A 13,609-nucleotide genomic window follows, 5' to 3' on the forward strand; every position below is an offset into this window, starting at 1 on the left:
GTCTGTATTATTTCATTGTGTTTATTTTACTTCTAACAAAATGTTGTAAATGGAGATACGTTTTTTATTTGTTTATTTTGTTGAAGTTCGTTTTGTTTTGTGAAAGCTAAGTACGAAGTTAATGTTTGAGTAACACAAATTATTTTATATATAATAATAATACAATATGTATATATAATAACGTCTCTACAGTAATTATCTATTTACTTTTCTTTATATTATATTTTACTTTACGTATATTGTTTTTAGTTTTGTACGTCTGATTTTGTTTATGTGATCAACGATTGATATCGGTACTACGATACCGAAGGTGTCTTCGCAATAAAGACAGAAATTAATTAAATAAATACAATAATTATGATTACTGTATTGTTTATTATACATATCCTCTCTTATATTAAAAAAAAGAAATTATCTTTTTATTACATTATCAAATAAACTGTTTATTACTTAAACTATGTGTGCTTGTTTATGGTTATTATTCGTCTCAATCTATTTTGATCAGTATAAAACACAATAGTGCGATACTTAAATATAAAACCATTAAATTGTAAATAATATACTATCATATGTTAATCTTTTTAGAGTAATTTTGTTAAAAACTTTATCCACAACAGGCGCATAATTAATTATTGCTAGACTTTATATTTCAGGGTTGGCATTTATCAATATTTGCTTATATTTTTGCTTAAGCTGAAATATTTAAGAAGTGCTTAAGCAAATAACTTATTTATCAAACCGTCTTAGCAGGCTGATTTACTAAAAGAAAATTATATATTAAAAGAAGATAAACATGTCATTAGAAAAAAATTTATTTAAATATTGTATTTCGGTTCCACCACTAATGAAAAATATACTGACTATGTTTTTTATTGGTTATTATCACAAGTATTTATATAATTATTATTTTATGTATTTTTAATATATGTGTGGAGAACATTTATTGAATATTTATCTATTGAATATTGAATAAAATCAAAAATCAAATCCATCACTGACTGAAGCCCTCAATCGTAAAAAAAATAATTGGGCAAAGATGTTAAAATATGTGGAGTATGCTTTTTTTTGTGATATTATCGCAAGAATTATTGTCAGCTATCATACAGTACCATATATCCATTGGCCAAGGTGTAATTATCATAAATATTAATATTATAGTTCAATATTATGCTATAATCAAATATTTTTTATATTGCTACCAACTAAACAACAATGGCTGTTACAGTTTATGTTGCAATGTTATATTTGGGTGGGCTTACATTCGAATCAATACAGTATCTACAATAATTAGAGAGTTATTCCATGTCGCAGAAATTTTTTTACTATCATTAAAAATTATAAGGACCAAGTATTTCTTTGTTTAAGTGTATAGTTTGATTGGCAAGATCTGCCAATTTAGGAAAGGCCGTTTGATGTTCTCTCAATACCTGGAGAAGTTTCTCTAAGCCACCTTCTTTTCTCAGAAGAGAGCAGTATTTGTCAGCTAAAAAAATAGAACATTATTATAAAAAGTTTAGTTTTCACACTTAAAGTAACTTATAGCAGCAGCTTACCTGGATTAGATATTCTTTTAGGACCATGACAAAAGCTCTGTTTACACTATCAAACTTTATGTGACAAAAAAATATGCCCATGGACATGATGATGTCATATCAATACCATATTGATACCACACTTTTTTTTTTGTTAAACTAGTTTGATAGTGTAGACAGAGCGTTAGGAACGGCAGATTTTCTAGCATGTTCACTCACTTTAATTTTAAGAGATTTTTTAAGGAAAGCAGTTATAGTAATCTACAGTATTTGGATATTTCTTATTATTAATTTTGTGTTCTCTTATTGCCTAAATGAATTAAATATGTTTGTTTAATTCTTTTAAATTTCATCTTCAAATAAAAGTTTAAAATGTACGCATTCAAACTTGGCGTAAAATAAACAGAAATATGAAAATAATAATCAATAAAAAAACATGAAATGCAAAATTAAATAAAAAAATTAAAATGAACTTACGATCAACATGACAAAGATTCGTCAACGCCCAGACAGCCCAGTATTGGCATATTGGCGTATGTGACTTGTCTAAGAGACGTATTATTGGTTCAAATGATCTGAAAGATGTATGTTAGTATTATTGAGAAACGCACTGTATAGTGATTCTTTATTAAAAGCAATAAATAGCTTACAGCCGATTTTCCACTAAGCAAATTTGTTCGCGCAAATGAAAGACTCAGCATGTGTATTCATGTTTCCATCTTCCAAATCCCTCTCCTTTGAGTTTTCACTTCGAATTGTTTCTACTTTTTGCAAAGCGAACAATTGTGTAACCAATCAGAGCTCAGTAAATGATCTATGACCTGTTCATGAGCAGTCGTGCATGAACATGAATATCGCAGCTATTTGCTCTTGTAGTGGAAAGGGTAGTGCAATTTTTTTTGTGCAAACAAATTAGCCTAGTGGAAAAACGGCTTTAAGAGTTGCGGTGTTCTGCTTAAGTATTTAAGATAGTTTAGAAGTGCTTAAGTGAAAAACTGACAAAATGATAGTAACAATATGAAACACACCTGTAATTAATGTTACGTTTGGTATTTATATCCCAATGATCAATTGCTGTTTGTATTTTTTCTATTATCTTTACTCTGTCCGTCACACGATCATCCCACTTCTGGGGACCATCGGACAAAATATGCGACAAAACCCCAGCAGCGTTGTAACTAACTTCAATACCGTCACTTTTGTCAAACAATAGTACACTATAAAATAAGAAGAAATTTGATTATGTGTTGCATGGCAGGCTGATACATTAGACCTTAGTAGTTTTAACTGCTTCTAATCTTTGCTATGTGTAAAAAAAAATGAGCAACCAACCAGAGCTCACAAAATGGATTCAACATAAATATGATTGACAAACAAACAACATTTGCAGGTATTTTATCTTGTAAGTTGTAGTATTTTTTTTCAATGGATAAAAATATTCAATTTGTGGTCAGAGGTCAAAGATGAATTTTAGAAATTTGACAACATGGGTTTTTATAACTAGCATGCTTCTATTTTTCTTAAAACACAATGTTTACACTTTCTCCATGATTTGCACACGAAGGCATAGGCATAGGCATTGACATAGGAAACTGGCTTATATAGTGGAAATGAACAAGGGTGGAAAACTTTAAACCAAAACAAAGCCAGTTGCAATTCTAAAAATGTGATGATTCTAAAATGCTTACCAAAATGTTTCCACATGATATAACAAGTCAGGACGAAGGAATGGCACCTCAGCTACATTACCCATAAGCCCCATCATGTTTCTGAGCAGCTCTTGTCTGTCAGGATATAACTAAAGAGAGAAAATAAAGTCAAAACCAACCAAGATTGCAATAATAGCTTTTTAAATTTTGGATGGAGGTAGACAAATTGATACTACATTGGTATCATCTAAAGGTCTGTCCACACTATCAAACTAGTTTGACAAAAAAAGTGTGATGAGTCCAAATATGGTAGTGATATGCTTAAATTATGGTAGTGATATGACATCATCATGTACATATACGGCCACATCACATATTTTTGTCACACAAAGTTTGATAGTGTAGAGAGCACTTTAGATAGAAAAATTTATTTTTAGATTATTTAAGGATTTCAAGTTTTTGTTAATATTACCATTCTACATTGTTGAAATAAATGCAGACCTCCACCAGATACAAACATTTGGCAATTATCCGCAGTTTCATCTGAAAGTGGAATAAAAAATAAAAAACATTTAAAGAATGTTTTTTTAGAACAATTGAAAGGTTTTTGCTAGCCTGACAAAAAATTCATAGATTATGATTTGTATTGCACAAAACTAATGTCCATAAACTACAAAGGTCGCAAAAAATTCTATTTTAGTCGAAAATAAAAATAAAGGACTTACCAGTCACATTCCACAAGGTACTCCAAGCTGTTTCCATAACCTCATCGTATGTTCTCCTATCTACACGTTTCTTTATCAACCTCAACATACTCTACAACAACAACAAAATATCTATAAGTTACATTTAGAATTTACTCAGTAAAATACTGCTGTTTAAAAATGAATGACATCACATGCTAAGTACGTGGTCACTTAATATTAAAAAGTCACAGATTATATATTTATTAATGCAATAAAAAGTCCTGCATCAGCGCATGAACTAAGGATTCACTTAAACGAGTCCTACAAACAGTAATTGAAAACAAAATGCCATCATAAAACATCAATGCGTGTCGATTAACACAGCACCAAAGACTACAAGCAATATTACATTTGGCTTAGTTGCTTAAGCTATCACAACCCTAAATTGTTTTATAGGCATGTGGAGATATTTGTTATACATTTTTACTGCCCGAATCATAGTGCTATTTATCATCAATATGCTTCATCGTTGTTAGACATAGCATGTTCTACTATTTTGTGCCATTTATTCCTGTTGTGGGCCAGTTTAATTTAATACAGTTTTCAAGTCGTCCTGTATCATTTTTGTCCATATCCTCTTTGGTCGTAAGCTACTTTCACATCAAGCACAAATATGGATATTTCAGTTGTGAAGCGAGGTCATTCATGCTCACTGCTGATTGGATGAAAGAAAGAAATTGTACGTTTTCACAAAAAAAATGGCTTCTTGATCCATCGCTACAAATTTGGAGCCCGAATCAGGTAAGGATTCAAATCGTACAAATTTGGTGTGAACGATCCTATACTTTACCACTGAAACCATTTTCCACGATATTTTTTTTTGGCACCGGAGCAAATCCGGGCGCGATGTGAAAGCAGCTTTATGATACAATTAAACAAAACATGCACATATCTCTATTTACCTTTACGACACCTAATTTCCCCATAAGTTTCTTCTCCTCCCCTTCAACATGACACACAATATTATTACACATAAAAACGCACAATCTCTCAACTAAATTATCAATGCCTTCGCTGTTGATTATGTTGATGAGTATTTTGGTGAAACGTTTGTACTGGAACTGGATGTTAAAGGGCAACTGGTTGTAAAGGGTCAGGCAACAGTTTCTTTGTAGAGTTAGACTTTTGGGATTGTTTTCCATTGCATCCAACAGAGCAACGATGATTAATCTGAAATTAAAATGTCGAAGTTGATTAAATATTTAAAATGAGGGATATTGGTGTGGTTATACAACAAAAGGAGTGACAAAGCTCATAGCATAAAGGCCCATTTACACTAGGACGATAAGGATCGACGATACATAGATAAACATGCATTTACACTAGGACGATAATGATCGACGATACATAGATAAGCATGCATTTACACTAGGACGATAATGATTGACGATACATAGATAAGCATGCATTTACACTATGACGATAATGATCGACGATAAATAGATAAGCATGCATTTACACTATGACGATAATGATCGACGATAAATAGATAAGCATGCATTTACACTATGACGATAATGATCGATTGATAAGCATGCATTTTTCTTACATAATACAAAGGAAATTAGAAAGATTTTCGTTCTAGAACTATAGGATGATCATGTATGTTGTCTTTGATAAAAATAATATTTTTTAAAACCCAATCAAATGACGTCATGATTATTAACAATAAAATCGTTGTACATGTATTGTCATGATATTATTGCTCTTATCAATCATGACGTCATTTGATTGGACATGTGAAAATATCATTTTCATCAAAGAAAGCATAGATGGTTATCCTATAGTTATAGGGTTTCTTTTGTTTTATGTACAGAAAATGCATATTTATCGTTGATTGTTATTGTCCTAGTGTAAATGGGCCTTTACAGAGGATGTACCAATAGGGCCAGTTTGAAGGGAAAAACAAACTTCATTTAACTAAATTTAGGACGTAACATTATTGCCCAGAATTTTTTAATATGTTGAGCTTTTTTGTTCATTAGGGTTACTATTTGAACTCTACAACCATTTTGAACTTTGAACTCTACAACCATTTTGAACTTTGAACTCTACAACCATACTAACCTTTTAGTTTTGAAAGATAAACTCAACTGATATGGCTCACAACAAATGTGATACAACGATGCACTGTCAACGAAATTTAAAAAAAAAAGCTTTATAAATTATTCTACTACTTAATTCTTCAAACAAGATTTGAATCAATATAGATGTTAAGAGGTTGATCCTGTGTCCATAAGTGCACAAGGTAAATGATAAAGAATACATAAAAATCACAAAGTGCCATTCATCTCCGGTTGTGCTGCAATAGCAGATAAATTGTTTTTTCAAACTAATACTGTATATCATAAACTCAAATTTTGTATACAAATTTATTTGTTGTACCTACCTCCCAGATATTTGTATCGGGCAATTTCGAAGGTGTGTTTTCATGGCTACTACTATAAGCTAAACAAAAGAAAAAAAAAGTAAAATAAAAATATAAGTAAAAACAAGTGAGGCAAGCAATTTAGTCCTAGTATCAAGGTAAAGCTCTGTCTACACCATCATACTAGTTTGACAAAAAAGTCTAATGCACCCAAATATGGTAGAGATTATGCCCAAATAATTATATGGTAGTTATATGCCCAAATATGGTAGTGATGTACCCAAATATAGTAGTGATATGCACAAATATGGTAGTGACATGACATCATCATGTCCATATATGGGCACATAATCACAATTCTCATGGAATGTAAACTTGACTAAAACTTACATTAGCGGCTCTTGGAATCTGCTTACAATTTGCAGTTCTTACAACTTCAAAGAAAACGTTGAGAGCTTTGAGAAGAAAAGTGCTTCTACTTGTGTAAGCCTCAATGGCGTTAAGCACTTGGTCTTCATTGGCTTCACCAGCAACCTAAGAAAATAATTTATAAAACTTTATTGTCGAGAATAAAATAAGGAAATTTAAATGAAACATTCAAGTTTAGTTTACTCTTTAAACCTAATTTACACAGACGAGCGGTAACGGTAAGCAAAAAAGTTTTATTTCGAAAGCTTGGTTCTCACTAGAGAATGCAAGGACGTATTCATATCAAAAGCAATAGATTATTTCTTCTACAGCCACTTGTCGTTGGTCTATGTGCTTGCGTTGCGTCTCTAGTGGGAACCAACCTTTATGACCATTTTTTACTCAAAATGTGGAGGGGAAACCCGTTCAGGATATATACAGATTCTACGTGGGTAAGTGCAGTTACCGCTCGTCTGTGTAGACTCCCAAGTGGGCCAGCAATGTCAGCCTATTTCAAGGCGCTTACCTTTACTGCTGGCAAGTTCTCCAGGTCACACCCTGGACAATTCAATAGTCCTAGGAAGTGTAGAGGTCTCTGCAGACCTCTTAGGCCCTCAATACGTGAGCTTGCTGAATCACCCTTTGCCATTCTTTCTGCATTCGTTTCATCACTCTCATGATCAAGGTCAGTCATTTCTGACTGATCACCTCCACTGTAATCATAAAAAAAACATCATATCAAAAATAACTAAATGATAAAAAAGTTTTTGTTTATTTTGTTGAATATTGTACTAGCCCTAGAGAGGTGGGACACGGGTGTGTCATTCACATCATAAGTCATTCACATCATAAGTCATTCACATTATACTATAAGCAATAACAAGAAGATTTGTTCTTACCCATCAATGCCCTTTTCTACACTGTTTCCAGACAAATCCAATGACATCAAATTTTTCAAATTCTGACATAAACATTTGAGAAATTCTGTTTTGATATTAAGCTTATCATCAGACGTACTTGATATATCCAAATGACTGAAAACAAGAATTGAACACTTAAGCTCTGTCTCCACTATCAAACTAGTTTGACAACAAAAGTATGATGAGCCAAAATATGGTAGTGATATGCCAAAATATGGTAGCGATATGTACAAATATGGTAGTGATATGACATCATTATGTCCATGGGCACATCAAATTTTTTGTTCACATAAAGTTTGATAGTGGAGACAGAGCTTAAGGGTAGTTAATAAAAAACATTTTTAAATTTCTAGGTATTTCCTGCATTTTTTATTTTTTTAAAATAAAACATATAAATTTTTTTCTCTTTTTGTTTTGAATGTTTTGTATATGTACTATCCAAAATAAAGGATATTTTATTAATTTTGATAAACAATCGGTTGATAAGGAGTGGCAAAAGAGGCGACACAAAATACAAGGGATAGTAACCTGTATAGTGTATAAACATATAGTGATGAATGAAGAGAAATTGTAAAAACAGAAGTATTGTACTTTACCTTAAATTGACCAATTTACAAAGATATTCTAGACTATGTTGTACCAGTATGCAGTCATGCAGAACAAGTGATTTAAGAGTTGCCCTTACAGGATCCAGGAACATCAGGTCACCATTTTTTACAATATTCGACACATCCAGTGATTTTAAATGCTCAAGTTGTCTTACAATGCAATAAAGTTGCATGGCTTCAACTCCAGTGTTTGATAAGTTTAATAATCGTAATCTACGAAAAGCGACATCTCCGTTTTTGTAGCCTTGGATAATCGAAGTGTTTTCTAACTTTAAAACTTGTAATTCGGTTTGTTCGTTTACGTACTGAAATCCGCATGGAGTTAAGTTGTGACAATTTGATAAGTTTAGTTCAACAAGTTTTTGTTTTCGTACATACATTAAACATCTGTCTGTGACGTTTGTGTTTGCAACTTCCATCCGCTTCAGATGTGCCTTGCTAGTGTCGGTGAAGAGTTTCATAAACGACTCGGACACGTTCTCAGATTCAGCGTGTAAACTCATCAGTTTGTCACTGATTGACGAGCAAAGTACGACATCTTCTCGTAACTTAACATGCTCACCGCTGCTGCTCATGACGCAGAACGAACTTGGATTATTGGCAATGAATCCAATTAACTGATCAGCCAATGGGATGGGATTATTGTCATTGTTAATCATATTGGAGCCCGTCATTTTTTTGGGTTTAGGTCCTTCTTGATTTGCAGAAGGCAATAGTGGTGTTATACCATATTAGTCCAGTGAGTATATCTAAAGTAGCTTGGTTATCATTTCTTGATTCATCATCTGAAACAACACAATTGTGAAATTATTATTAATATTAGCCTACTTTAGGTTTAGGCTTACTGTACTATTCTAGCTAGGCCCGCAATAATAATAATAATAATAATAATAATAAAAACATTACAAACAAGTTTGCCATTTAGAAAACAGTCGTCAACTAAATTGTTTTCTCTCTCTTGAAAGCCTAACTCTTGCCTAGGCCTAGCGGGGATCTTATCCTCTCTGACCTGAAACCAACCAAACAGCGTATGCTGCGCCTCTAACACACTCACTGCATGCCCTACTGCCGCTAGACTAGCTAGGCCTAGAGTTTTATTAGCTAATACAAGCTAGCCTAGGCTACGCTAGATATCCTTTCTAAACACTAATATAGGCCTATAGGACATTTAAAACGTCTGTGATTATATCATTTGTTCTAATAAACATATTTAATTAAATCAACGTACGTAATAGGCCGCCTACGTAAAACTTATGAGACTCACACCGCCCTCTAACAATAATTATCTATATGGATGGTTAATTCTGACATATAGGCGAGTACAATGGAAAAAACTGCCTTGGATACCTACCTGATCCAGGGAGTAACAACTCCCTGCCTGATCTATCTCAGATGCACCGCGAAATGTAAATTTGATAACATTAGTTTTCACTATTACGATATTGTTCTATATTTCTATCTTAAGAAGATATTATAAAGAGTTTTACAACAAAATTTTTGATTTCAACTCAATTTCAATGAACGCGGTCAAAGTAATTTCCGGGTTCAAGATGAGTTCACGAGTTCACCTTGCAACTACCTGGTTTCAACTAAGTTGGCCGTTAGTGGCTATAGCCATTTTAGTGTTTTTTTTTGCTTTTTTTCGGATCGGACCGCGCGTGTGAAGGTACAGTAGTAATAAATAAAATAAAAATTATACTGCAAATTAATAATAATTAATATTAATGTTTCAGTTTGGATCACCAGCACTAAACTCTTTCTGTACAATTTTCTCAGCAAAAAAAAAACAAAAAACATTTCCCCCTCAACAGGGAAGTTAGCTAAGCATATAAACAATAGTTTTATTATTATTGTATTTGTTAAACGATTATCATCAAATGTAGAAAATAGTAACTGAACTGATGTAGGCCTACAGTAAGTAAAAACATTTAAAGGAACTGTTAAAAACAACACATTGAGTAACCCTAGTAGATCAGAGATTGTGCTTATGTAACACATTAGTAACTAGTAATTTTTTTTTTTTTATCAGCAAACATATTTACAATAAGATACTGTAACATGTGAGCGTGATCAAATGTTTGCTATGATGCCATTATCTTTCAGAACTTTCATTAGTTTGTAAAGTTTGAGGACTGCAGTATTTTCTAAACATAATCTCACGGAATCTTTCTATATACATATCTAGACATAAGCTGAGAAATGTGAGCTCAATCCAACTACACGCCTACCAACTCCCATATGCATTGAGCTGCATGGTCTTAACACACTTTTGTAATCATCTTTGCAAATGAAATGTTTTACCTATCTATCTTTGTGAATAACGACTGTATTACATGCCTTTGGTTCACCCGATTGTGTCTCTGCACGAAATTAGCGTATGCATGGATTGAATGCAACTGTGTACAGGAAACCATTCGATGTATACCTTTTCCGGATTATTCTGTTTTGCGTCCTCGTTTATCGTAAATCCGAAATTACGTAAGTAAGTAGGGATCTCGAGAATCAAGCATAGGAACGGTTTTCAAAAACTTCTGAAACGATCATTTTTATATAATATTAGCCGATTTGTTTCATCAGAGAATAAGTTAAGGGTGGTTAGATTGGTTTAATTAACCAGACTCAAACACATTTGATACGATCATTTTCTACAGACAAAGCATTTAGTGCCATTTCAGAAAAATATCATATGGTCACTTACAATGTTATATGTTGATTAGAACACAATACAAATTGTACTGCCTTACCCCGGCCCCGTACGCGGTCCAGTTTAGGAATACACATTTCGAACAACAATGAATAAAAGTAGAAATACAAATACAAATTCACAGTCAAAATAAAGTAAAAATCAATGGCCTAAAATCAGAAACTTTATTCTACTATTCAAAACACAACAATTAAACACCATAACCAATATACCATACACTTGAACTTTAACTACTTTTTTTACCACTACAAACATAACTGCAGTAAAATGATCTAATGTATCTAAAACGTATACTATATATAGAAAAAATCGTATACTTTCTATGAATTGATGTTATCATTTGGGTTCAAAGAATGGTTGTTGATGTGTTGATTTACCTCTATTTTAAGAGATAAGAGAGGTGGATATTTGCATTTGACCAAGATTAAGATAGTCAAAGTTTTTCTTTCTCATTATTATCAACTATTCCATTCCACTAGTCCATTATTTGTATACACCAAAACGTTAGCTGTATCTTTGTGTTATCTCTTTAACACTTTGTTAACTTCTTTGAGTTTGTCTTCCTTCAGCAACCCTCGGGGTTCAAAGTCCAAAATCAAACTCCAGCTGTCTGTGTACTTCTTAAGTTTAGGAAAGTTGTATCTTCCATCAAGAGTTTTGATTTCCGAATCATTAAGACTCTTTGCTAAATCAAAAATCTTTATTGTGTGTGGTGAAAATGTTACTACATTACGTTCCTCGATATTGTTGAATGGAGGAAGTTTTTCTCTAATGCTTGATTCAAAACCAAGTTGGTTAGTTACTTTTATTGCATCATACAGGACAGAAATATTTGTTTGATCCAGTAGCTTAGACCGTGTTAAAAGAGTTAACAGGTCAAGTGTACAAGTAACTTTTTTCAATTCTACAATGTCGCCTAACATTTCTATGCATAGGACTTTTAGCCTGTTCAGAAGATTACTGTCATCGTACCATTGTGCAAAGTCCGTGATTAACTGTTGAAAATCATCTATCGAGAGATCTATACGGTTGAAGAAAATCATGTTACCATTAATACTATTATCTATATAGAAATTTACGTAAGGGCATGTATTAAAATTTAGGCTAAACTTATCACATAGAAATAGTTAATTTATCATCATCATCATCAGCACCATCACCATCATCATAAATTGTGATCTTTTTCGTCGCCTTCTCATTATTTTCTCTTTATTATCATTCTTCTTTGTAAGTAATTTACCTTCACTTCTTGGTTGACATTCTTGACTCGATGATGCGCCCTCATTCTGGTCGTTTTCACTATTGCCTACAAAGTAATCGATTAATACAATTAACACCAACTTAAATTATTAAGATTTACTAAATAATAATTTTTATTTTAAAAGGGAATTTGTAGATAATTCAGCAACGTAGTAGATTTATACGAGGAATTAAAATAATTAAAATTAAAATACATTGTGTATTTAGTTTGAGATGAGATAGTAGAGGACCAAAATACATACCATCAGGAGGAAGGCCTAGTGTTTTCCTTGCTCGTTTGCCAAGACAATCAGCGAACGTTTTTATTTTCTCTGGATTATCTTCTAAGTCTAAGTCTAGCTCTAGTTTCAGTACTACGTCCCAGACATTATCAAACTTATGTTGTCTCAGACCGTAGTTGGAAACAAGAGCTTTAAATGCACTTGGGTCAACTCCTAATAGAACCTTAAAGAGTCTCTGTCGATATTGTGACAACTGTGGATCATCCGTCGTATTCTGAACGTTGTTGTCTTTCATATACCGCCTTACAAGATCTTCAGTTCCCTTAACTCCTGAAAGTTTCGTAATCTCTAACAAGAAGTTAACTTTAGTTGGTGAGATAGAACCTTTGTCTTCGAGTGCATTAAATAAGTCGTTTCCAATAGAATCTGGATTCGTAATGTCACCCATATCCAAGTGATCAGATAATATACACCTTAACCGAAGGTAATTTTCACCTACGTAACATTTACCGAGATCAGATTTTAATTTTTGGAACATTTTAGCTGCCATTTTTCGTGATTTAATAAGAAATGCGTTACCTTTTAGTTGTATGTATGGTCCTTTCAACGCAATCAAACAAGTATGTTTGGCACACCCTAAAAATGGCGACTATCTTGTTCATCTAATTAGCATATGCATGAATAGATACTGAATATGAATGAAGGTATATTGATTTTGAATATGATTTTCGTAAAAGTAACTCAGCGTATTTAGATTAAATTTAAGATTATAAACATAATTACCGATAGTTACTCAAAGTTCATGTATACATAATGTTATGTCTCACATTTAACATGATAACATTGTTTTTAAAGCGATTCTCTTACCGCACATTACAATTTGTTTGGGGGGTTTTTGGCCAATTTAATAGTACGTTCTTATAATCACCCGTCTGATCTTGATCATATTTTCCATTGTGCTCAATTAACTATGCAGGACCGTACCACTTTTCTGAGATGTAAGTTTTACAGAATGAAATAAACAATGAAAACAAACCCCACAAAAAAGCGGTATCATTTGAAAAAGGAGCGATTTTCAAACTACTCGTATAAAAAACCTGTACATTAAATCAAATTATGTTTAAAAATTACAAATCAAATATTATAACTCTTGCCTCTTGTACAAAAATGAAGTTTTTTGGACAATTTGTTCT

The 13,609-nt window shown here is 32.5% G+C and overlaps 3 protein-coding genes across 3 annotated transcripts in view; 1 reads left to right on the forward strand and 2 right to left on the reverse strand.

The window, feature by feature from the left end:
- Nucleotides 1-355: 355 nt before the first annotated feature.
- On the reverse strand, nucleotides 356-9,038 carry LOC144838728 (protein zer-1 homolog). Its single transcript, XM_078694185.1, has 13 exons — nucleotides 8,220-9,038; nucleotides 7,603-7,737; nucleotides 7,230-7,416; nucleotides 6,686-6,829; nucleotides 6,317-6,375; nucleotides 5,995-6,057; nucleotides 4,830-5,097; nucleotides 3,907-3,997; nucleotides 3,654-3,724; nucleotides 3,221-3,330; nucleotides 2,561-2,749; nucleotides 2,010-2,107; nucleotides 356-1,483 (listed from the first exon to the last, which is right to left on the reverse strand). Exons 1-13 carry the CDS (start codon nucleotides 8,903-8,905, stop codon nucleotides 1,329-1,331), a joined length of 2,256 nt encoding a protein of 751 aa, XP_078550311.1. The 5' UTR covers nucleotides 8,906-9,038; the 3' UTR covers nucleotides 356-1,328.
- LOC144838754 (microtubule nucleation factor SSNA1-like) overlaps nucleotides 6,674-13,609 on the forward strand; it is a 204,999-nt gene continuing 198,063 nt past the window's right edge. Inside the window, exon 1 of the mRNA XM_078694229.1 lies at nucleotides 6,674-6,686. The gene's annotated coding sequence lies outside the window, so the exon portion shown is untranslated. The remainder of the gene's footprint in view (nucleotides 6,687-13,609) is intronic.
- LOC144838742 (uncharacterized) lies at nucleotides 11,092-13,022 on the reverse strand. The gene is made up of 3 exons (XM_078694204.1): nucleotides 12,438-13,022; nucleotides 12,176-12,241; nucleotides 11,092-11,956 (listed from the first exon to the last, which is right to left on the reverse strand). The coding sequence occupies exons 1-3, from the start codon at nucleotides 12,964-12,966 to the stop codon at nucleotides 11,457-11,459; spliced, it is 1,095 nt and encodes a 364-aa protein (XP_078550330.1). The 5' UTR covers nucleotides 12,967-13,022; the 3' UTR covers nucleotides 11,092-11,456.

Source organism: Antedon bifida, chromosome 3, assembly GCF_963402885.1.
Source record: "Antedon bifida chromosome 3, ecAntBifi1.1, whole genome shotgun sequence".
In the NCBI taxonomy this organism is placed as follows: domain Eukaryota; kingdom Metazoa; phylum Echinodermata; class Crinoidea; order Comatulida; family Antedonidae; genus Antedon; species Antedon bifida.

Excerpts from the sequence above, each read along its gene's own strand:
- LOC144838728 (XM_078694185.1), bottom strand. The coding sequence starts at position 8,905 with ATGACGGGCTCCAATATGATTAACAATGACAATAATCCCATCCCATTG. Across the intron at positions 6,376-6,685 it reads AGATTCCAAGAGCCGCTAAT|CTTATAGTAGTAGCCATGAA; the intron begins GTAAGTTTTAGT and ends TCTTTTGTTTAG. Across the intron at positions 3,331-3,653 it reads TATTTCAACAATGTAGAATG|TTATATCCTGACAGACAAGA; the intron begins GTAATATTAACA and ends TTCTCTCTTTAG.
- LOC144838742 (XM_078694204.1), bottom strand. The coding sequence starts at position 12,966 with ATGGCAGCTAAAATGTTCCAAAAATTAAAATCTGATCTCGGTAAATGT. Across the intron at positions 12,242-12,437 it reads ACTAGGCCTTCCTCCTGATG|GCAATAGTGAAAACGACCAG; the intron begins GTATGTATTTTG and ends ATTACTTTGTAG. Across the intron at positions 11,957-12,175 it reads ATGTCAACCAAGAAGTGAAG|ATCTCTCGATAGATGATTTT; the intron begins GTAAATTACTTA and ends TCAACCGTATAG.